A 22,020-nucleotide genomic window follows, 5' to 3' on the forward strand; every position below is an offset into this window, starting at 1 on the left:
TGTAGTTTTCCTCCGTGAAATCTCAACCCTTAGATCTCATCGCAAAAGTAGTTACGATGGGCCGCGACGCATCAGAACACAGTCATCGTCTTTGCAGAATCGTAAGCATATTTTACATGAGAAATTGCAATTGCAATTTGCATTTGTCTCATTTTTTTACTCAAACGAACATTTTCGTGGCTCCAGAGCTACACTCAAAAGCCATTCAGCGGAAGGGGTTAGGATTTTTGGCGGCGAGATCTCTCTGTTTCTGGTAGCTTAGCAATGGCCTTATCTTCTCTCCTCAGATCTGCCGCCACTTCCGCCGCAGCTCCTCGTGTCGAGCTTTATCCATCGTCATCGTACAATCATTCTCAGGTATTAAACGTTTTCGTTTCTCACTCTTGCGTTTGTGTTCCATTTAATATGTTTTAGCTCGCTTGGAGTTTTGGTAGATACTAGATAGTAGGAGGTGATGTTTTGTCTTTGGTTCTGGTTTCAATTTCTCAGTGTAAAGTCAACTTGGTGTTTCTATAGTATCGCTATCTTCTCTACTTGAGTCCTCACATGTAGTTGAAATATTGAATTCCTAGTCGTTTGGCCTGAGTTAACTGATGAGCATCTGAATCGATGATAGGCAGCATTAAAGTTTCAGTGAGTTTATTATATGTTTTGTCTCAAATGATCAGGTCACGTCAAGTCTTGGATTCAGTCATAGCCTGACCTCGTCTAGATTTTCTGGTGCTGCAGTTTCAACCGGGTAATCTTCAACTTTACAGTTATGTGACAAACTCTGTAGTACATGTAAATCTTTTACGATGCTTTCTTTTGGTTCTCAACAATGTTTTAATGTTCAAATGTACAGAAAATACAATGCGAAGAGGGTTCAACCCATCAAGGCCACAGCTACGGAAGCACCTCCTGCTGTTCATAGTAAGAAGACAAATTTAATTGATGTTCTTACTTGTGTTTGTTGCTGCATTCTGACAGTAACTTCGATTTGATTGACTTGTATAGGGTCAAGGAGCAGTGGAAAGACAAAGGTTGGGATCAACGGTATTTTTTGTTTCCATTGCTGGATTCATTTTGAAATTCAACATCATCAGATAGTTTATTCCGTCTGACTTGCTTCTAGTCCTCTACCTTTTCATTTCTTATTGATGACTGTATTTTATATGTGCGAGACAGGTTTTGGTCGAATTGGAAGATTGGTCCTCCGCATCGCAACCTTTAGGGATGATATCGAGGTTGTAGCAGTCAACGATCCATTCATAGATGCCAAGTACATGGTAAGTAGTAGATGCAACTTACAATGCCGTTTTTGCTCTTACTAGTTTCTAATGTATTTTTCGCCAGGAATATCTTATAACTGTTGCTCATACTCTTTTCCCATTTAGTTTTCCTTACTCATAGTAACTGATCCACGTGCTTGAACACGTAATATTAATCATACTTAAAGGCATGGGATAATATATCAAACTTAAACCAAATCTTCTCTCCTCCTCTTATGCAGGCTTACATGTTCAAGTATGATTCTACTCATGGAAATTACAAAGGAACTATCAATGTAATTGATGATTCAACTTTGGAGATCAATGGAAAACAAGTCAAAGTTGTCAGCAAGAGGTATTGCCTCAAAATGTTGACTCATGTGTATCTGTCTAGTATGGTCAAATTATGAATCAATTTCCACTAATATCCTATTGGTAGGGTTTTATGCTTATCCTTTTTTAGAGTCTAACATCTTAATTGTTCTTCCTCAGAGACCCAGCTGAAATCCCGTGGGCTGATCTTGGAGCTGAGTATGTTGTTGAGTCTTCAGGGGTATTCACCACCGTTGGACAAGCTTCATCACATTTGAAGGTATGCACTTTCATTTGAACACGCTTGTTGATCTACTAGTTTCATTGATGCTAACATTTAATACCAAGCCTTATATTATTAATAATTCCAAACATTCAACTCCTAAAATGGTCTATGATTTTCTTGACCTTTCATTGTCTGTGCAGGGTGGTGCTAAGAAGGTCATCATTTCTGCACCTTCAGCGGACGCGCCCATGTTTGTTGTTGGAGTAAATGAAAAGACATACCTGCCTAACATGGATATAGTCTCCAATGCAAGTTGTACCACCAATTGTCTTGCACCTCTTGCCAAGGTTTGTAGCATTGCATTTTTGTCCTGTATATAGCTCATTATGAAGAGCTTCATTAAAGTCAAATAAAGTTGTCTATGGCCCTTAAGCACTTGTATCTGGCAGGTGGTGCATGAGGAATTTGGTATTCTTGAAGGCTTGATGACAACAGTCCACGCGACCACAGGTATTTGATCCTTGTGCCCTCTTGTTATATGTCACTGTATATTACTGAATTTTCGAGACTCAACTATGTGTTTTTTTTAATCTTATTCTTTGCTTTTGAATATTCAGCTACTCAGAAAACTGTGGACGGCCCATCAATGAAGGACTGGAGAGGAGGCCGAGGCGCAAGTCAAAACATCATTCCTAGCTCAACAGGCGCTGCAAAGGTACCCAAATTTGTACAGTTATATATAAACATAGCATCTGGAATCATATTTAAGCCATGACTTTTTTACTTGTCTCAATAGGCTGTTGGTAAGGTCCTTCCGGAACTCAATGGAAAACTAACAGGAATGGCCTTCCGTGTCCCAACACCAAATGTCTCTGTTGTGGATTTAACTTGTCGACTTGAGAAGGATGCATCGTATGAAGACGTCAAGGCAGCCATAAAGTATTACTCTCAAAACCTGTTCAACTAATTTGCGTACCATTCTCTATACATGAATAAAACATGGAACTTGTAATAACATCTCATGATTTTGATTTGAAATCTCTAACAGGTTTGCATCAGAAGGACCACTTAGGGGCATTCTTGGATATACAGAAGAAGATGTCGTCTCTAATGATTTTCTTGGAGATTCAAGGTATGTCACTCTTAAATATTGTAGCGGATCATTTAAAATCTTGGTACTCAAAGGTTGTGGCCATTGTCAAAAAAATTCAGGTCAAGTATCTTTGATGCTAATGCTGGGATTGGATTAAGCAAGTCCTTCATGAAACTTGTCTCCTGGTATGACAACGAATGGGGTTACAGGTAACAGTTAGTCTCTCTCATTTCTTTACCATCACATTTACCATTTGACAATACCCAAAGACTAAAATATGCGTGGGTCTTGTAATGTTACAGCAACCGAGTCCTTGACCTGATAGAACACATGGCGTTAGTTGCAGCCAGCCGCTAAAACCATATCCCGCCAACGTTCGTTAGGTAGTTTTTGTTACATTGGGGGTTCGATTACTGAACCTTCCGGTTTTGGCTCCAAGTTTTATGTAAAACCATACGATATCTAATAATATGGGGAAGATTTTTTTTGTTGTACGAAGAAATATTGTTAGCAGCTAGTCGAAACCTTTTCTATATATAAAAATTGGTTTCCAAAGATTGGAATTTTCTGGTTATATGGTTTTTTGTTAGCTTCAATATCTCATCTCTAAGTTATGAATATTCGAAATTGTGACAGTGAACCATCGATGAGTACACGAAGATGTAACGTTGAGAATGAGATTATGACTTTGTACAGCGTAGTATATGATGAAATATTGACGTGACATCCACTTATAGGCAAAATGATGTGATAGCAAATAATATCTGCAAAGTAAAAACATAAACGATCTATAGGACTTTGTTAATAATACGATGCAACATAAAAACCCACTCAGAGAAAATGCTGGTAAAAAGAGGAAAAGTGTGAGTTAACAAAAGGCAGAAGGGGACAAAAAGCTTTATGCAATCGTGGGAAACCACTTTGATCTAAAAAACTGTGGACGTAGTATTTAATCATTCCTTATCATAATCCAAAATGTATAATAAAAAGATATCTCTACTTAACGTGGCCATATAGAAAACCTTTTAAGATGAAGGAAAGAGTAATGTAAAAGAATTGGTAATGGTATACATACATACTCGTGATTTTATGACCATGGCTTTTTGCATCACTAGTGAGTAATGCCCACCTACTTCGTCAACTCAACAACTTATGAATAACTATTCAATTTTTTTTTTGCCGATTATGTGCACAATTTTAAAACAGAAGACAAATGTAAAGTATATGACTATAAAATATTGACTAAATAACTTTCCGGCGATTTTGTTAGTAAATGTTAAGAAAATTTGTTCTTTTTCCTTGTAGAAAAGGAATGATTCTAAATTACTATCCCAAAAAAAAAAAAAGTAATAACTTGTTTCGAAGAGTTTGTGTGTGAGTCGTATATGCCGCTTAACTCCTATATTTTCTTTCTCTTTCTCACAACTTCCCCTAGAAACACTTTTTTCGGAATTCGAACGCACAGCGATCGGATAATGGCGACGGAGCATATAACTCGTACGGGAGATGAATACAATGTCGAGCTTTTACCTAGTGACGACGATGCGCCGCCGCTTGAATCGTCTTGGCGTCTCAACCTCGACGCTTTTCAACTCCCTTCTTCCACCGGTGGCCGTCACGACGGACGTACTCGCTTTTCTCGCTATTTTCGTACTCCAAGTAATTTTTTTATTCTTCTTCATGTTTTTGTTATCTGCTCTCAATCCGTAAAGTGTGCATAGAGACGTGTACGTAAAATGATCAGCGACCATGACTTGTGAATTGTGGATATGAACTTTGATCATGTGTATGAAAAAAAAAAAAGTAGTTATACAAATGTGTAGTTGTTGAAATTTTTTTGGGAAAATAAATTTAGAAATTCAGTCTAGAAGGAAAAAAATTAGAGTGAATGATTCTCTCTGTTTAAAACCCCTTGCTATTGATTTGATTCAGTATAAAACTTTTTCTTTTTGTTGATTCAAAGTTTTTGATGGGATCTTTAGCTTCTCTTTTGGAGTTTGTATATACCCATATTCTTTGTTTTAAAGTTATGTGGATGCTGAATCAGATTAATCTCTACAGAGGTTATAAGGCGTTTTAGAGTGATTTGAGAAACTGTTATACCCATCAAAGGTCGACTATCAAATTGTTAAATCTTGAAAATGGACTTTAACTTTGAACCCTTTTCTCTGTTGTCTCAATGCAGGAAAGGAACGTAGAGTCTCTGAATACTACAAGAAGCAAGAGAGGCTCCTCGAGGGTTTCAATGAGATGGAGACTATCCACGAAAATGGTTTTGCATCTGGTGTTCCAACTGAGGTCTGGCCTCTACTGTTCTTTCTTTAGTTTTTTTTTCTTATGGTATAGATATTAGATGAATCCTCAAGCTTGTTTGGTTTGAACAGGAAGAAATGAAGAAGCTTGCAAAGAGTGAGAGACTTGCGGTTCACATATCGAACGCAACAAATTTGGTGCTTTTTGTAGCAAAAGTTTATGCCTCTATGGAGAGTAGATCCATGGCTGTGATTGCTTCAACTTTGGACTCTCTTTTGGATCTCTTGTCTGGTTTTATCCTCTGGTTTACAGCTAATGCCATGAGAAAACCAAACCAGTTTCACTATCCTATCGGAAAGCGCCGGATGCAACCTGTGGTATGCTTCTTCTGTTTTGATCTCTTAACCCCTTTGTTTGGAACTTACTTGTCTCACAAGAAAATAGAACTGATAATGTAAATTTACAGGGTATCATTGTGTTTGCTTCCGTGATGGCAACTCTTGGACTGCAAGTTTTGCTAGAGTCAGGAAGGCAACTAGTTGCCAAGGTACTTTACATATTTTCAGGTAACTGCTTTCATCGGTTAATTAATGTATTTAACCAATTCTGTTTTTTGTTACAGAGTGGTATTCATATGAATAGCACAGAGGAGAAATGGATGATTGGTATCATGGTCTCTGTCACCATCGTGAAGTTTCTTCTAATGCTTTATTGCAGAGGATTTCAGAACGAAATCGTTAGGGCCTATGCTCAAGATCACCTCTTTGACGTCGTCACTAATTCAATCGGCTTAGCAACAGCTGTCTTGGCCGTCAAATTCTACTGGTGGATTGATCCTACCGGTGCTATACTTGTAAGTAACTAACTTAGGAATCTAAAATGATCAAGAAATGTCTCGTCGGATTACTAAAACGTTTTTTTTTTCCTTTTTATGGTTGCAGATTGCTTTGTACACCATAGCAACATGGGCAAGAACCGTACTAGAGAACGTCCATTCACTGATCGGCCGCTCTGCGCCACCAGATTTCTTGGCGAAACTGACATTCTTGATATGGAACCATCACGAACAAATTAAGCATATTGACACAGTAAGGGCTTACACTTTTGGGTCACACTACTTTGTGGAAGTGGACATTGTTTTGCCAGAGGACATGAGACTACAAGAGGCTCACAACATCGGAGAGACTCTTCAGGAAAAGCTCGAGCAGCTCGCTGAAGTAGAACGAGCTTTTGTCCACATAGACTTTGAGTTCACTCATCGTCCTGAACACAAGTGTAACTAGATTTTAAGTAGTAATTTGTAGTACTATAATTAGTTCTTTAGTTTATGTACTCTTCGTGTCGTTTTTGTCTATATAGATACTTGAACGTTGTGCCGTCTCTGTTTATCGAATGCGCATTGTGTGTCGTTTGAAGCTAATCGTCGACATTAATAGCGTTTCAAACACTAAACTCAAAATAAAGATAAAATCATATATAATAAAATAATGAATTTTAAATGAAAACCACTCAAAATGGTTTTTATCTATCTTCCGACAAAATTCCGTGCTTCATTGCTCTTCTCCACAAGACAACATTTCTCTGGCTCAGAATCGACGCCATGGAAATGTAAAGAAGAAACAAAGACGAGCTCTCAAATCCAGCAGCAATGGCTTTTCTTCTTTCTAATCTATCATCTCCGTCAATCCATCTTCAAACCGGAAAATACCCAAACCTTAAACCCATTTTCAGTCAATCTCTATCGTCTTCGTCTTCTGTTAGCTACGAATTTGTAGAAGAGAATCTATCTACACTCTCTCTATTGAGCATCCAGTCTCCTCCTCTTAAAGACACGCAAGTTCAGACAAGACACAGTTCGCAAGATAAGCATAATAACCACGACAGAGATGAATTCTATATCAATCTTGGTGTCGCTGTCCGTACACTTCGTGAAGATTTGCCTTTGCTCTTCACTAGAGATCTTAATTACGACATCTACAGGTAAATTTCTCGTTTGGGTATTTGATAATTGATGAAAGAAAGAATCTTTGGATGCTATCTTCAGAAATTTATCATTTTGGTATAAAAAAGGAGCTTCCTTTGATCTCTCTGTTTGTGAATGTTTCTCTTAGAAATTCAGAATATTTTTTTTGTTTGACAGGGATGATATAACATTTGTGGATCCGATGAACACATTCACTGGGATGGACAACTACAAGATTATCTTCTGGGCACTCAGATTTCATGGGAAGATATTGTTCAGAGATATCTCACTTGAGATCTTCAGAGTATGGCAACCATCAGAGAACATGATTCTCATCAGGTGGAATCTCAAGGGTGTGCCTAGAGTTCCATGGGAAGCTAAAGGAGAGTTTCAAGGCACTTCTCGGTATAAACTCGACCGTAATGGCAAAATCTATGAGCATAAAGTCGATAACTTGGCCTTCAATTTCCCTCAACAGCTCAAACCTGCAGCTTCGGTTTTGGATTTGGTGACTGCTTCCCCTGCAAGCAGTCCTAATCCTACGTTCTTTTTCAGTCCTGTGGACTCTTATTCATCTTCATGGGTTAAGTTTTATCAAGCGGTGAGAGGGACATTGGAGACAGAGGATATGTTTGTAACAACAGACTGTTTAGTCACATGCTCATAGTGGAAGTAGAGTTGCGATATAGACACTCAAGGTCACACTTCTCAGGTGTATATAGTTTTTACATTAAAGGTTTCATATATATGAGTAGATCTGGTTGACTTAATTCTTGGGAAACCTAGAATTGTTATGTTGTTCCAAAAGCTTTATACAACGTTATCAATACAATGGAGTTTTGTCTTTATGATTATGTGAAACAGTAATATTACTCAGTGGTTAAACACACAGAAAAAAACCAACACACCTAATCAAAGAATCACCATTAGCCTGAGTTTTCTTAATATCCGGCTAGAGTCCATGTAAATGTTGTATCTCCCTGCAATTTCCGAGTAAGGATGAACAAGATCAGTTCAATAGAGAAAACGAATAGAAAACAAGTTTTCAGCTCATGAACATATGTATATATATACACACCTTTAGACTGGTCAGGCTTGCCATGACTTTTGTATAGTTCAACTTAGAGAGGGAGTTTATCTAAGGGCTTCAAGACTGCGACGTTACTGCGATCTGGATTTATGTACTTCTCATAAGTGACCCTCAGGTTTCCTGTTTTAGCAGCTTTGTGAAACCTTAAGATCATGTCAGAACAGTCCCTGTGATAAGAAAATTGTGTAAGATTAGTTAAAGAATGTAACTAGTCTAAGTGATCTACAAGGAGGAGTTATTAATGAGATTTTAACTTACTTCATCTGGGAGACATTGTAGTGGGTATGGTTGTTTAGGAGCGAGGTCCAAACTGGAGTCATATGCAAAGTGCATCTGGCAACATAAATGGCTGATGCACATAGCAGTGATGGCTTATACTTCAAAGCTTCGTACTCAACCAAACACAACTCGATAAGGTAGAAGGCGAGTTGTTCAAGCTGATAATAGAAATAATACTATTCAATGTCTACCTATTCAAACAGAAGAATTTTATAGGTTATTAAAGCATACAATGCAGGTTTTTCGCGTACCTTCTTATTGGATTGAGCAGCTTTTAGGAACCTCAACATGAAAACATAGGGGGTGGGTGCATTCAAACGGAACTTTAACTGTTTAAGCATACTTCTCTCCTGAAAATGAAAATTAGGATAAGTTACAAGGGGAAATACGCAAATGACCCGTATTTTTTATAAAGAATAGAGAAGTTTGACTATAAACAGAGTTCATTATATACCATTCCCAAGATTTGTTCTCTGGTGTATGATTCTGCGGATATGCTGATCAAGTCTTTGATCTGCACATGGACAAAGAAAATAGATTGTAAATGTCTATTTTCAGGAGAGGTATTAGCTTTCAGGATAAATGTCTCTTACCCTAGGATGCCAGTAGTCCTCATATTTAGATGCCAATAAGAGTGCAGTAAGACCTATCAATTGCATCTCATTTTTATGTATTGGAACTTGGGAGAGGTAACGGTCTAATAAGTCCATTGTCAGGTAAAGAGTCTCATGCATTAGATCAAATTTGAAATGAACCTGCAAACAATAAGTAAAACCTAAGTTTCCACAAGAAGAAGTAGGGATAATATCAAGTTGAAATGGAACCAAAAATATACTGCACTCACTTCGATAAGCCAGTTGATCAAAATTCCACGCGTAACTGGACTGACTTCTGCATGAGCTGACAAGTAATGTCCCAAAGCTGGATTTAATGCCTGCAACAATATTTCACGTTAAGCTACTGGAAAGCTAAAATTCAATATTCAAACTGCAAGTAAAATTACCAAATTAGTAATATTAGAGAAAAAGAAGTTGATGTATGTGGAAGAAATAAGTGGATTACTTCTGCAGTCCAATAGAACTGATATATGTCATCCACATATTCTGCAACTTCCAGCTGATTGGATTCATCATCAATGCTTGGAAGTTTTTCTGGCTCTGTGGTTTCACCATTTTTCTCATCGAACTGCAAGTAAAATTACCAAATTAGTAATATTAGAGAAAAAGAAGTCACAAGAAACAACACAACTAATAAATTACGAACCTTTGATCCATTCACTAGTAGAGATGTGAAAGACTTTCTACGTTTTGATTTTGGCTTCGCTGTAACATCCAACACTTTTGTTGTTGGGTCTTTGTTTCCACTAGATGAACTCTCTCCTTGAGTGTCTTCTTCAAGACATTTTGTCTCAACCTTTTCCGGAAGTGACAGTGTTGAGGCAACTGCAGAAGAAGGGATTGAAGAAATAGATCTTGATTTACTTCTACCCACTGGGGGCTTCTTAAGAGAGCTACGGTTTTGTAGCGAAGTCTTTACAGTTGTCTGGATCTTGAGTAAGAGAGAAAGCTTATCACATATTTAATAAACAAAAATCCTCAATACGACTGTAACTATTGCCCGATGAAATGATCACGAGCAAGAAAACAAAGATGAAAGAAGAATGATTTAGCAGTTCAATGATGATAATAGCCAAGGCCAAATAGTGTGGCTTTAATGGAAATGAATCACTTGCATAGATATGAAAGGACTAAGGTGTATACCTTGATAGATTTCCTTACGAAACGGACGTTATTCTTACTCTGCTTATTGCCGTCCCTAAGCATGTAAAGAAAATAAACTTAGCAACTTGGGATATAAGTTGCTGCCCACAAACGATAAAAGAAAAAAATAATCTGATTCTCCAAGATGTAAAAAAGTCGTGCATTGATAATGAAAATGCAAACAAGGATTCTGTGAATGTAGACAATTTGATAGTTGGAAGTAGACATGTGTGATACGCAAGAGAGAAACAACTTCACTTATTTAATGATGATATCAGAATTAAGCATATTTACTTACGATTGTATAGAGCCGACACTTGTTCGAGTTTTCCAAGTATAGGTTCCGGCACTGCTTAGCTGCGGGACAGCTTGGTTGCTGGCTTTACTGGCTGAAACAATGCAACATCAATCATATCAGATACTGACCAATCAAGTTACAATTTTAACATACACATTTCCATCAGAAGTTAGAAAAGAAATCCATGTTACCTAGACCCTGACCCAATTGTTTCGAATTTAAGCCTGAGACATTGAACTGCGCCAAGATAGTAAATACACAATTAGTAAACTGTCCTAAATGATTAGCCTCACGAGTTGTTGTACAGCCAGTTGTAAGAAAAAAAAACAATCTCAAATTAGATTGATAACAACCTTTTTTAAGCTCTTATCTGTGAGGCTTGTTCTCTTTAAAGTTGGTAAGGACTTTCTGCAAGCACAAATCAATCAAGGAAGTTAATCAATGAATGATGTAAATCATTCTCAGCAGATACTAAAGAAAATGGCTGGTAGATTAATAATGTTTTCGCTATGGTGAATGAACAACAGGTTACTTGATGAGAGCTTTGACATATTGATAGGTAATGTAGGGCATAAACAAGATATCTATTTTTTCTTGGAAAATTCTTCAAACTAGTCTGGAAGCGGATAATCTATTATGCATGAGATTAGCACGAAGGTACCTTGTTCCACCAGCCGTTGATCCAAGGCTCAAGGTTTTGTTTTTGATGAATTTCTGACCTAAAATATGATTTAAAACAAAGTTAAGATAAATGGCAAAGATCAACTAAAGCCATAGCCATGAAAACAAACATAACATTTAGGAAGTCACCTGTCTTGTAAAGGTTATTGTTCCCAAGTTCGGTGGTTCTTTTACTCACATTCTCCTATATCAGAAAAAAGAAACAATCTAGAATCAAGGCTTGCAAGAAAAATGAAGGAAATGGCCATCAAGTAGTTTAACTGATGAATCTCATGCTTTAAGACACAAAGTTTGTAATATTTGCTGTAACTCATATGCTGATGAATTGTGATATTCTGGTTAATCTCATAACTGCATCTAGTCATAGTAATTTGCAAGTATACAACATGATATAGTTTGCCAATACGCTTGCTATACCTTAGTAGACTTTTTCACTGAGATATTATTAGCTCTGGTTGGACCAACTGAGACCCTACACATGGAAAGGTCAATTAGCCCAGCATCATCAACTCATTTTCAAACATCAGATATTATATACATGGAACTGTACGGATTCGTTCTGTAAAAGCTCATCAACTGAGATGAACGACTAATCCTAAGTAGAGATGTAACGTATTGCATGTATATGATGTGTATAGCAGCAGCTAACGATTACTGCATACCTTTTCGGATTTGCCATTTTTACACCTTTCCATTTCCTGCATTGTTGCATGTTCAGTAGAATAGTTTTAGAACAGAATGCAAATCAGTACAATAAAAACTAACTAACTGATTAAGAAGTGAAGACCATGGCAGTTAATAACTCTTTTCCATGAGGGATAACAAAAAACCCTTAAAAGTTAAGCAATTTTACATGGTACTGCTGCCACAAAGCGTTGGAATCCTTAGAGTGTTCCCACCAAGATTACTTAAATCAGCCAAAGCTTTTCTTGTGACTTTAGTGTATTCCTCTGAAAAGGAGACAAATATCGGAGTTAACTTTCAAAACTAGGTCCCAAAAATGTAATGAAGATATACTCTCCCTTATAAAGCTTACCCCAGTTTTCAATACTGCTTTTGCCCTTTCCTGTGATTCTCGAATTTTCCTTCTTTTTGAATCAAAACAAAAGTGCATTAACATGTGAATAAGTGCATAACATCCAACACTTGTATGAACTCAGAAACAGGGAAAAGGGATAAACCTTCATATTGTTTGTGTTAGAAGTTGCTCCTAAACCATTGCTAATTGTTACAGACTTTCTCCTAAACAATGTAAAAGCAGAAGATTAATTCTTACAGATTCGTAAAGTCAATTTCTTCATGATCAAGCCAAAATATGCACCAGTAAATACATCATGTAATGGATGGAAGAAAACAGAATAATTGTAAAAACAGCAACACAAACCTCAAAGGAATACGAGTCTTCTTCTGTGAAGTACCTCTGCAGAAAGAAATAGGTACAGTTTAATCCAGATTAACAAATAGCAACAGTTTAATTCAGATTACTGAAAGATGAATTGCAAGAGGATCCACTTACATTGTACTGGCTGGATCAGTTTTCTGATTATCGGAGAAGATTTTGAAACTCCTAGTACTCACTGTTTAACATGTAAACATTTTTTTAGAACTGAATAAGGTTCACCAAGTAACTAACAGAGGATAAAATAGTCTCTCTTACCTCGATTTCCAAGAATATCATCTCTACTTAGTCGTGGTGCCTACAAAAGTAAATCAATCGTAAGTGAAATAAGAAGCAAGGCTTTATCCCCTGTGATTTTAAGATGAAGTTGATCTAACTAACCAAATCTGAGAGTAGTAAGCTACTGAAAACTCAAGAATCTAATCTTGTGATAAAAGAAGCAGAAATAGGCAAATACCATAATATCTTCTATCTTCGAAACAATTCAAGATCCCTAATCCTAATCTCGTTTAAAATAACAAGCCCTCGCTCGAATCTCAAATTCATCTGCGATGAACGTAGTAACCCTAACTCGTTTTTTGAAGAAATTAGGATTTTCACGTACCTTCGCGAACGCCATTTTCCTCAAATCTCCAGATCTTCTGCTTTGTTCTTCCCAGAAACCCAATTGCAAGAGAGTTCTACCGTTGCAAATTCCCAAAAGTAGCGACGCCGCTTCTCAAGTATTTGAAATTGAGCCTATCTAATTTACGATTATGCCCCTTCTGTTGCTACGTATTTTCTGCTTTTGTTTGGGCTTTGTTTACCCAAGCCCATTTTAATCCAACCTAGAGCTTGTCAGACCCATCATTCTATTATTCTGAAAAAATAAAATAAAAGAACTTCACTGTTTGCATTTTGTTAGTTTGTTCAGTTTCTCAGAGGATACTGTGCAAGTGCAACAACATAAATTTCAAGTCCATAGAAAGAAACCATGCATTATGTAAAAAAACTTAAAGAAAAGACTACAAGATCAGGTATAGAAAAAGTGCTTTATGTTGACATAAAAAGTAATTTAACTTCTAATTGTTGTTTATTTCTTCAAAAATAAAACAAACTTAGACATTTGATATCATATCAGGCAACATCAGCTACTTTGAATATACATTAGTCACTGTGGAGAGATGTGTTTTGCCAAATAATGCTTATTGCTCCGACAAGATTGAAATATTATCAAGAAGATGTAGTTGCACCCAAAGTGACGTACGGACCTGCAAAATGCAGAAAAGAATCAGCAAATGATGAGAAAACAAACAAAGAGAGTTCAACATTTCTATCTTGATTTATCGGTCACTAACACACCCTTTGATTCTAATCACGATAAGGCGTGAGATCGATTTGGAACTGTTGTTTCCCCTTTGTGACACTCTGCAAAGATGTTATAAGAGCCAATGTTACAACAAAAGGAAACAGATTAAATTTTTATGGGATAATGTAAAGGGCTTACCGCGATTGCAATGAGCTCTTCTAGCAGTTCTTCTAGATGACGCAGAGGCTGAACGGGAAGAAAAACGATGATCAAGAATGCATTGTGTTAGACTAATGGATATGGTCTGAAAAAAAGTAAAACTCACCCATTGTGTTGGACCATCGACCGGTGCATTTAAAGGATCATCATGCACCTAATTCACCGGAAAATGAACCAAGTTTCATAACCAAATTGGAACAAAGATTCAGCGAGATGACAAAACTTGCGATAAAGTTGGATACCTCCATGAAAATTCCATCGACACCAACAGCTACGGCGGTTCTTGCTATGCATGGTATTAATTCGCGAAGGCCACCACTAGCAACACCCCCACCATCTAACTATATAAACAAGGTATGTTTGAGTTTAGACCAATTCTGATTTAGCTTTAAAACACCAAGCATTTTCTTAAATTACTCAGAGCATCGTTCTAATGACCATACCTTCTTGCCTGCAGGTTGTTGTAATGAATGAGTTATATCAGCAACCTGAAGCCAATAACTAAATTATATTATACGAGTGTCAAAACATCAAAGTATAAAGCCAAAGCCAAGATATAAACTCCCACAACAAGAAAAGAACAAGAAGCAATATTAACTCACAACGGGACAATCAGCTTCCCTCATCCATTCCAAATTTCGTGGATCTACTATTAAATCATCTGAGGAACAAAATTAAAATGTAAGGACACTCAGGAGTTATATCCAGTGTCTTTTAGTCTATTTTAGTCTCTATTTGCAAAAAAATTGGTGAATTCTATTGACACAAAGAACAGTTAACTTACTGTATCCAAACATGGTTCCTCTTTCACAAACCATCACATTTGGATTCCCTGCGAGTCTAACCTTCTCAGCCGAGTTTCTCATGACCTTAAAATGGATATACATGAAATCAGTCACTACAATATACCAGGGAACAAAAGTTTGTACAGATCAAAAAGATAACTCACAGAGTGACCACAAAATTGTCCTTTCTTTATGTTGATAATTTTCCCACTTTGGGCTGCCGCGACCAGAAGATCTGTCTGGAGATATAGGCAATAGTTAAAACCCTGAACTCTGTATATAAATGATAAATTCAAACAGTAAATGAAAATTTGATAGCTAAAAAAGAGTTGAAGAAAAGCATATGTTAGAATCTTGCCTGTCGACATAAGAACGCCGGTATCTGAATTATATCTGCAACCTTGCCAACTGCTTCACACTAATAAAAACAAACGAAGCATTAGAAAGGAACAAAGATTTTTCGAATCTTGAATCTCTGATGTGACTAAAACTCAAAATACCTGACTCGACTCATGAACGTCAGTAACGATTGGTAGATCAAATGCTACTTTCACCTTCTCAAGAATCTGTCGAGAGAAACAGAAAAGTTACTACCTGTAGTATACTTGTGCAGGAACTACACACAAAAAAATGAAGCCACATCAATACTAGTTTCCGTAAATGTAAATGGTTGCATTATAGCCAGGAGCTAAATGCAATTGCTGGTGTCAGCTCATACTGAAGGTTCTAAAAGACGTAAGAATTTATAGATATAAGATCGCTTTGACATCAATATACTCCTGAAGGTTTTCAAATGCGCAGTTCTAAGAGCACCAGATAAAGAGTCATCCATGCTTGCAACTCAAAGAAGAGGGAATGATTTACCTTGAGCCCCTCAGCCATGCCAGGACCTCGGAAGGACTTTGATGAAGTTCTGTTAGCTTTATCGAAACTTGACTTGAAAACCAGAGGCAACCCAAGCCTACAACATTCACAATCAACATGAACATGCATAACTATAACTATATAAGTAAACACCTTGCTCAATAAGCTAAAATGCTCATGTGATGAGAGGATCAAGGTCTCCACTGTGTTAAACATTTTTCCCCCTTGTCAATTATTTTAATAGTTCCAACACAGTTGAACACAAGATGTCACAACAAGAAAAAGAGCTTCAATGGTGATGGTTACACATACTTTGTCGAAATATCTTTGATGCTTTTAGCCATACGAAGAACATGCTCTTCGGATTCGATCACATTTGGACCAGCCAATAAGAAAAACGGCTCAGCAACCTGCAATGAGTCATTGTCCGTACGATAAGATAACTCAATTCACCGGAAGAAAATAAAAAAAATAACACTGAACCTAGTAAAAAAAACTCAACCTTGAGCTGATCATACAGTAGTGACGCTGAATTCGCCATTTCTATAGTAGAGCTTAAGATCAGATAACAAAACCTCAACTTCCAAAATCAGAATCTAAAATTCACGAAAGAACTTATGATAATTTCTCTACATTGATCTGCATCGAAGAAAATCACAAATCAAGGATTTAGGATTCTGACCTTTAACTGGAAGTTGTAGTGTGAGTGAAGGCAGTGAGATGCCAAAATAGAAATTGCCAATGGCCGAGAGGTGATGTTCGGATACGCCAACAGTACTGTCCCTGGCGTGGATAATCATTATCCGGTTTTAATTCAATTCATAGATCGTTAAACCAATCGGTTAATAAATAAAATTCTATTTGATTTGGTTTAATTTCTTCGGTTCCGGTTTTATCTTTTCACCAACATTTTCGTTTGTCATCTTTCGCACCTAAACCTTCACCTACTCCTCCACTGAACCCTAGCTTACACTCACTGTTCATTTCTCTCTATTGGCATCGACGCCATTGTTGGACTGAAGATGTCAGGATTCGAAGATGGATTTTCAGCTGAAAAGCTATTCTCACAAGGATACTCATACACCTACGACGATGTGATATTTCTACCACACTTCATCGACTTTTCCACTGACGCCGTCTCGCTATCCACGCGTCTCAGCAAGCGCGTCCCACTCTCGATCCCATGCGTCGCTTCGCCGATGGACACTGTCTCGGAATCCCACATGGCTGCTGCAATGGCTGCTCTTGGAGGAATCGGAATCGTGCACTATAACTGCGACATCGATACTCAAGCTTCCGTTATCCGTCACGCTAAATCGCTTCAAGTTCCGATTGCGTCTGATGCTGTTTTTAAATGCCCAGAGCACCAGATTGGTTCTGTTGATGATTTTGGTCCTTCTTCCTTCGTTTTTGTCTCGCAGACGGGTATAATTTCACAATCAATTTCATACCTTTTAGCTGAAAGTTAGCTACTTTCATTTTCAAAATTGTGAAATAGTTTCCATTTGACAACTTCGTTGTTGTTTGTTTGATGAATCAGGAACATTGACACCGAAATTGTTGGGTTATGTTTCAAAATCGGAGTGGTCGAGTATGAAAGATGACCAAAAGGAGGTGAAGATATATGATTACATGAAGAGTTGTGAGAACAAAGATTACTATGTGCCATGGGATATTGATCTTGACAAGATTGAGGCGGTTTTGGAAGATAAGCAGAAAGGGTTTGTTGTTCTGGAGAAGGAAGGTGAGACTGTGAACGTAGTAACAAAAGACGATGTGGAGAGGGTTAAAGGATATCCCAAGTTAGGGTCAGGAACTGTTGGTGCAGACAAGAAATGGATGGTTGGTGCTGCTATAGGGACAAGGGAATCAGACAAGGAGAGGCTAGAGCACTTAGTGAAAGCTGGAGCTAATGTTGTGGTGTTGGATAGTTCGCAAGGGAACTCGATTTACCAGCTTGAGATGATCAAGTATGTGAAGAATACGTATCCGGAGTTGGATGTGGTCGGTGGGAATGTGGTGACTATGTACCAGGCTGAGAACTTGATCAAAGCAGGAGTTGATGGGTTAAGAGTTGGTATGGGATCTGGATCTATATGCACAACACAAGAGGTTTGTGCCGTTGGACGAGGACAGGTAAATGAAAAAGCTTTCATATTTGAAATAAAGTGCTAAGTTGATTCCATGAATTGCACCTTACAAAGTCGGGTTCTTTTATTTTTTGTGATTGGTTCTCTCTTAGGCTACTGCCGTGTACAAAGTCTCGACACTAGCTGCTCAGCACGGTGTACCTGTTATCGCAGATGGTGGCATCTCAAACTCAGGTCACATTGTGAAGGCTCTAGTTCTGGGAGCATCAACGGTGATGATGGGAAGCTTCTTGGCTGGAAGCACCGAGGCTCCTGGAGCCTATGAATATCGAGTAATTGCACACACCTTCCTACTTTGGATATTGATTAACCAACTTCCTTGATATTTTCCTCAATATCTTGCTTTGTTTGGTCTGTTTTTATAGAACGGTAGGAGAGTGAAGAAATACAGAGGTATGGGTTCATTAGAAGCAATGACCAAAGGAAGCGACCAGAGATACTTGGGAGATACCGCGAAACTCAAGATTGCACAAGGAGTGGTTGGAGCGGTTGCAGATAAAGGCTCAGTGTTGAAGTTTATACCATACACAATGCATGCCGTGAAGCAAGGTTTTCAAGATCTCGGTGCTTCTTCTTTGCAGTCTGCTCACGAGCTATTGAGAGATAATACCCTTAGACTCGAGGTATGTCGTTAATTCTACTCCTTGGAAAACTATCTTAAGCTGCGATTTCCGCTGTTTTGTTGTTAGTATTTACGTTGATGGTTTTGATGTTGTGAATAGGCTCGTACCGGTGCAGCACAGATAGAAGGTGGAATCCATGGACTGGTGTCTTACGAAAAGAAATCGTTTTAGCTTTCCCCAGTTTACTTTCTTATGTTACAATGCACTACAGCACTTGTAGTGTCAACAATAAGGTCTTGTCTCACATGTAATCCTGTAATAGTTGAATCGTGTTTCTTAATGCTATTTCACTGCCCCATTTCAATCATTTGGGATTATGGAATTATGTTATATAACTTTTGTTCGTGTTTTCAGTTTTGTATTAAACACAATAAATATGAATCTTGCTGGACCAAAATCAAAAGAAATTTTGTATTAAAATGGCTTGCCAGTTGCCACTCCATGCAAGTTGCAACCACTCATGTCCATTTTACATGATTCTGACATATCGATTCCTGACCCAGTGATACCAACAAACTTTCCACCTTGGTCGCAGCGTTTACTTTAGTTAGTTCCCAACAAACTATGGGCCTATTTTGCAAACTAAAGACAGTCTCTATCAAACAAAAAAATTATATATGATGTGATATAGTCTTATCATAAGAGCCGCTCTAGTCTTATGGGTTAGTGTCTATACATATAATTTCTCATAAACGGTAAACATCTATTCTCATAGTGAATTTATTTACCAAAAGAAGGAGAAGTATGTGACAGATCCCAAATACAACAAACAAGAGCTTAAGAGAATCCTATCATCTTCCACCTCCAGCACTTCTGTTCCATGACAAGTACGATGGATCTCCCAGTTGCCTGAAACACATAGATAAATCGTAACATAAATTTTTGTCATTGCTATATGGACTCTTAAAGTCTCAAAAACCAGTGCATCTTTCTAACGAAATGTGGCATTGTAGAGAATGTTATAATATACCTTGGTTTTGCTAGATACAAGACGGAGAAGGAAACAGCCAAGAACAAGCATATGCTACCAACAGTCAAATACGCAATCCCAAGGAAATCATTCCTTCCACCGAGCCAGCTAGTGGTAGATAGCACAAGCTTCTTTTTCCCATTAAAGCTATAAGTGTTGTAATTATTCTGCAACAAGACCTTTATCGTATCTCCAGCTTGAAGATCAGTGTCTATTTTGCCATACAGCTTTCTAAATGTTGGTAAAGCCGCGGTTCGCATCCAGACAATTAGATCTTCTTGCTCACTCAACTATCAGAACCATACATTTTTAAAAATGTTTAGATATCGATTGATAGCGAGTAGATTGGTTCATCTCTCTTATATATCACTTTAGATTATTATTTTCCTTAAAAGATGAGATTTCAATACATCAAAAAGACTTACTGGAATATCTTGATCAAGACTTTTACCGCCGATGAGAGATCCTTTCTGGAAATTTTTTGGGAAGACATTTTTACCAAACTTTGATTCTCTATCACTCTTCCACGAGATGTCTTTCTTATTCACTGGAAGTTTTTGGTTGTTTCTAGTGAAATCATAAGTATCATTGAACAAACTCCAAGCAACAAGACCACAAGGAACAATAGGTTGACCACCTAGTGTATCCTCCGGGGCACATGATTTGGTTTCGTGTTCATCTTTTGGACTTCTCAGTTGTCCATCTTGTCGACTTTTCACATACCTGCATTTTGAAAATAAAAATTGGAATGCACCAATAGCACATGCTCAAAGAGGTTCTACTAGATTCCATGAAAAGGTCGCAAAACACAAGTACAATACTAATAGACTATTAGTAATAGTGAGAAGTTACCGTCGATGGTTTTGGTAATAGTTCTCTAGCTGATAATATACGTAGACCGGATTCTTCATAGTTTTTGTCACCTATCATAACAAAAATTCATCAAAGAAGATTGTGAAAGAAAGTTCAATTAAGAAGAACTGAAGAAGAATATAGAAAGAACTAAAGATGATATAGATATCTACCGTTATTGTTCTGTTACACCTCTTATCTTCCAAGCCCTGTATGTATCGGACTTTGTTATCCCTAGAGGATAATGGAATGCAGTCTGTGTCATATCGATCAACAATTTCGATGACCTGATCATGTATGTAATAAAAAAAATCAAATCATATACACAAAATATATATAATTGTAGCTGAGGAAAGTGAGAAAAGACTTAAAACATACACCCTGAGAAGCAAATAGACAAATCACTCCCAGAGGAATAAAGACAACACCCGAGACAAGAAAAGTCAGAATCACCTGCAAAACAAGATAACCAAAAAAGAGTTTAACTATATTAAACGTTGGAAATTTTACTTCTGAGACTGTTACATCTTTATGAGTTATTGAAGCTTTACCCATTTTGGAGTAAGAATTGGTTTGCATGCTGGAAGCTCCTGTTGGGTAAATCTTGAATCTGATGAAGCAAAGTTAGCCAACAAATTATGTTTCTTTGTTGACATATTCTAAGAAACTTATCTTAAGACTAGAGAAATCAAAAGGTATCACACATTTTAATTTATTGGGAGTTACATTAGTCCAACAACACAAAATGGGTTTCAACTACACCCTTGTTAAACTTTCACATGAAATGGATTACTAGAACATACCAAACAAAGAAGAAAACGCAAGTACCCATTTGTGTGTACTAGACTAATATTAATAATCGGAATTTTTTCCTATATAATATATCTGTATACACAATGTAAATTTTAGTCATTTGCATTGATAAAGAAATCATAGAATATGATGATCGAGAGACTAGCAACATCTCAAAGAAAGAATCTGAGTTCTTAACATTATTTTCAATACGTTCATAACATAGAAGAACTGATCCATTACGAGGTGGAAATTATAAAGGCATTCCAGAAACACTAGGTACGATCCCAAAGTACAGATTTGTCAAATCCGCAAAAGAAACAAAAAAATCAGAAAAATAACCGCAAATGACAAAATGTAACAAAAATTAGGGAATAGGTTAGAGATCACATTTTGGACGCTTTGAGGTGTTTTTGGCAGCAGAAGCCTCAGCGGATCCACCCCCTAAGGCAATTGAGGACGTCGCAGAAAAGCTCATTACGAAAGAATTGACAATGAGAAAAAAAAAACTAATTTTGTTAATTCGATATATCTTTTATTCTTTAGTTTTCAAAAATATGCGTTAATTGTTTCGTATTTGACTTTTTCGTTTATCAATCATTTCACTGATTGTTAAATTTTTGTTTGAGAAATTTTGGCTAGTATCGGATTAGAGGTTAGGATTATTTAACTTGGTCCATCGAATTGATTGATAATTTTCAAAGCTCACAAAATTAAAATGTCACCAATCAAACAAGTATGTATGTGAACTAATCCGATCAATGTAACCCTTTCAAATTAAATAATTATTCCTACAAATATAGATGCGGTCGACAAAAAAAACTATAGCCTTCCTTCCCCTTTTGTGACAAAAGAAGAAACTTTAGTTGGTAG

General features: G+C 37.2%; 7 protein-coding genes across 15 annotated transcripts; 4 read left to right on the forward strand and 3 right to left on the reverse strand.

Moving 5' to 3' along the window:
- Positions 1 to 88: 88 nt before the first annotated feature.
- On the forward strand, positions 89 to 3,454 carry GAPCP-2 (glyceraldehyde-3-phosphate dehydrogenase of plastid 2). Its single transcript, NM_101496.3, has 14 exons — positions 89 to 357; positions 669 to 739; positions 845 to 912; positions 997 to 1,035; positions 1,168 to 1,268; positions 1,493 to 1,605; positions 1,743 to 1,842; positions 1,989 to 2,135; positions 2,238 to 2,298; positions 2,406 to 2,503; positions 2,585 to 2,727; positions 2,837 to 2,920; positions 3,001 to 3,090; positions 3,184 to 3,454. The coding sequence occupies exons 1-14, from the start codon at positions 265 to 267 to the stop codon at positions 3,236 to 3,238; spliced, it is 1,263 nt and encodes a 420-aa protein (NP_173080.1). The 5' UTR covers positions 89 to 264; the 3' UTR covers positions 3,239 to 3,454.
- A 642-nt stretch (positions 3,455 to 4,096) lies between these two features.
- On the forward strand, positions 4,097 to 6,562 carry AT1G16310 (Cation efflux family protein). 2 transcript variants are annotated; one of them, NM_101497.4, is made up of 6 exons: positions 4,097 to 4,540; positions 5,067 to 5,179; positions 5,266 to 5,511; positions 5,601 to 5,681; positions 5,757 to 5,987; positions 6,076 to 6,562. In NM_101497.4, exons 1-6 carry the CDS (start codon positions 4,267 to 4,269, stop codon positions 6,415 to 6,417), a joined length of 1,287 nt encoding a protein of 428 aa, NP_173081.2. In that variant the 5' UTR covers positions 4,097 to 4,266; the 3' UTR covers positions 6,418 to 6,562. The 2 variants fall into 2 exon arrangements, with proteins under 2 accessions (NP_173081.2, NP_001322068.1); NM_001332221.1 differs by lacking the exon at positions 4,097 to 4,540 and having other exon boundaries at positions 4,623 to 5,179.
- A 90-nt stretch (positions 6,563 to 6,652) lies between these two features.
- AT1G16320 (plant/protein (DUF2358)) lies at positions 6,653 to 7,986 on the forward strand. The gene is made up of 2 exons (NM_101498.4): positions 6,653 to 7,114; positions 7,275 to 7,986. The coding sequence occupies exons 1-2, from the start codon at positions 6,783 to 6,785 to the stop codon at positions 7,762 to 7,764; spliced, it is 822 nt and encodes a 273-aa protein (NP_173082.1). The 5' UTR covers positions 6,653 to 6,782; the 3' UTR covers positions 7,765 to 7,986.
- Positions 7,987 to 8,218: 232 nt separating this feature from the next.
- Positions 8,219 to 13,293, reverse strand: CYCB3;1 (cyclin b3;1; the record flags this gene model as incomplete). The annotated part of the gene is made up of 23 exons (NM_101499.4): positions 13,209 to 13,293; positions 12,863 to 12,902; positions 12,722 to 12,782; positions 12,590 to 12,625; positions 12,387 to 12,447; positions 12,242 to 12,293; positions 12,059 to 12,155; positions 11,868 to 11,903; positions 11,623 to 11,677; positions 11,335 to 11,389; positions 11,186 to 11,243; positions 10,878 to 10,932; positions 10,716 to 10,761; positions 10,525 to 10,615; positions 10,227 to 10,281; positions 9,730 to 10,014; positions 9,529 to 9,651; positions 9,311 to 9,400; positions 9,060 to 9,221; positions 8,921 to 8,980; positions 8,718 to 8,816; positions 8,446 to 8,624; positions 8,219 to 8,354 (listed from the first exon to the last, which is right to left on the reverse strand). Exons 1-23 carry the CDS (start codon positions 13,221 to 13,223, stop codon positions 8,219 to 8,221), a joined length of 1,947 nt encoding a protein of 648 aa, NP_173083.3. The 5' UTR covers positions 13,224 to 13,293.
- Positions 13,294 to 13,553: 260 nt separating this feature from the next.
- ATKDSA2 (Aldolase superfamily protein) lies at positions 13,554 to 16,593 on the reverse strand. 4 transcript variants are annotated; one of them, NM_001035978.2, is made up of 15 exons: positions 16,443 to 16,490; positions 16,263 to 16,356; positions 16,073 to 16,170; positions 15,761 to 15,857; positions 15,397 to 15,462; positions 15,255 to 15,314; positions 15,061 to 15,135; positions 14,896 to 14,980; positions 14,714 to 14,772; positions 14,555 to 14,599; positions 14,354 to 14,452; positions 14,218 to 14,265; positions 14,091 to 14,138; positions 13,946 to 14,011; positions 13,554 to 13,854 (listed from the first exon to the last, which is right to left on the reverse strand). In NM_001035978.2, the coding sequence occupies exons 2-14, from the start codon at positions 16,299 to 16,301 to the stop codon at positions 13,955 to 13,957; spliced, it is 876 nt and encodes a 291-aa protein (NP_001031055.1). In that variant the 5' UTR covers positions 16,302 to 16,356; positions 16,443 to 16,490; the 3' UTR covers positions 13,554 to 13,854; positions 13,946 to 13,954. The 4 variants fall into 4 exon arrangements, with proteins under 4 accessions (NP_001031055.1, NP_173084.1, NP_001185011.1 ...); NM_001084078.1 differs by having other exon boundaries at positions 13,725 to 13,854; positions 16,263 to 16,303; positions 16,443 to 16,483; NM_101500.4 differs by having other exon boundaries at positions 13,567 to 13,854; positions 16,263 to 16,593.
- Positions 16,588 to 18,930, forward strand: AT1G16350 (Aldolase-type TIM barrel family protein). Its single transcript, NM_101501.3, has 5 exons — positions 16,588 to 17,185; positions 17,301 to 17,896; positions 18,003 to 18,182; positions 18,276 to 18,533; positions 18,633 to 18,930. The coding sequence occupies exons 1-5, from the start codon at positions 16,783 to 16,785 to the stop codon at positions 18,702 to 18,704; spliced, it is 1,509 nt and encodes a 502-aa protein (NP_173085.1). The 5' UTR covers positions 16,588 to 16,782; the 3' UTR covers positions 18,705 to 18,930.
- A 171-nt stretch (positions 18,931 to 19,101) lies between these two features.
- AT1G16360 (LEM3 (ligand-effect modulator 3) family protein / CDC50 family protein) lies at positions 19,102 to 21,646 on the reverse strand (the record flags this gene model as incomplete). 5 transcript variants are annotated; one of them, NM_001332222.1, is made up of 8 exons in its annotated part: positions 19,102 to 19,382; positions 19,504 to 19,793; positions 19,929 to 20,226; positions 20,356 to 20,426; positions 20,529 to 20,642; positions 20,734 to 20,808; positions 20,907 to 20,965; positions 21,538 to 21,646. In NM_001332222.1, the coding sequence occupies 8 exons, from the start codon at positions 21,623 to 21,625 to the stop codon at positions 19,325 to 19,327; spliced, it is 1,053 nt and encodes a 350-aa protein (NP_001320562.1). In that variant the 3' UTR covers positions 19,102 to 19,324. The 5 variants fall into 5 exon arrangements, with proteins under 5 accessions (NP_001320562.1, NP_173086.2, NP_001320564.1 ...); NM_101502.3 differs by lacking the exon at positions 21,538 to 21,646 and having other exon boundaries at positions 19,133 to 19,382; positions 20,907 to 21,011; NM_001332224.1 differs by lacking the exon at positions 21,538 to 21,646 and having other exon boundaries at positions 19,133 to 19,793; positions 20,907 to 21,055.
- Between the last annotated feature and the right edge of the window lie 374 nt (positions 21,647 to 22,020).

This window comes from Arabidopsis thaliana (genome assembly GCF_000001735.4).
Source record: "Arabidopsis thaliana chromosome 1 sequence".
Taxonomy (NCBI): domain Eukaryota; kingdom Viridiplantae; phylum Streptophyta; class Magnoliopsida; order Brassicales; family Brassicaceae; genus Arabidopsis; species Arabidopsis thaliana.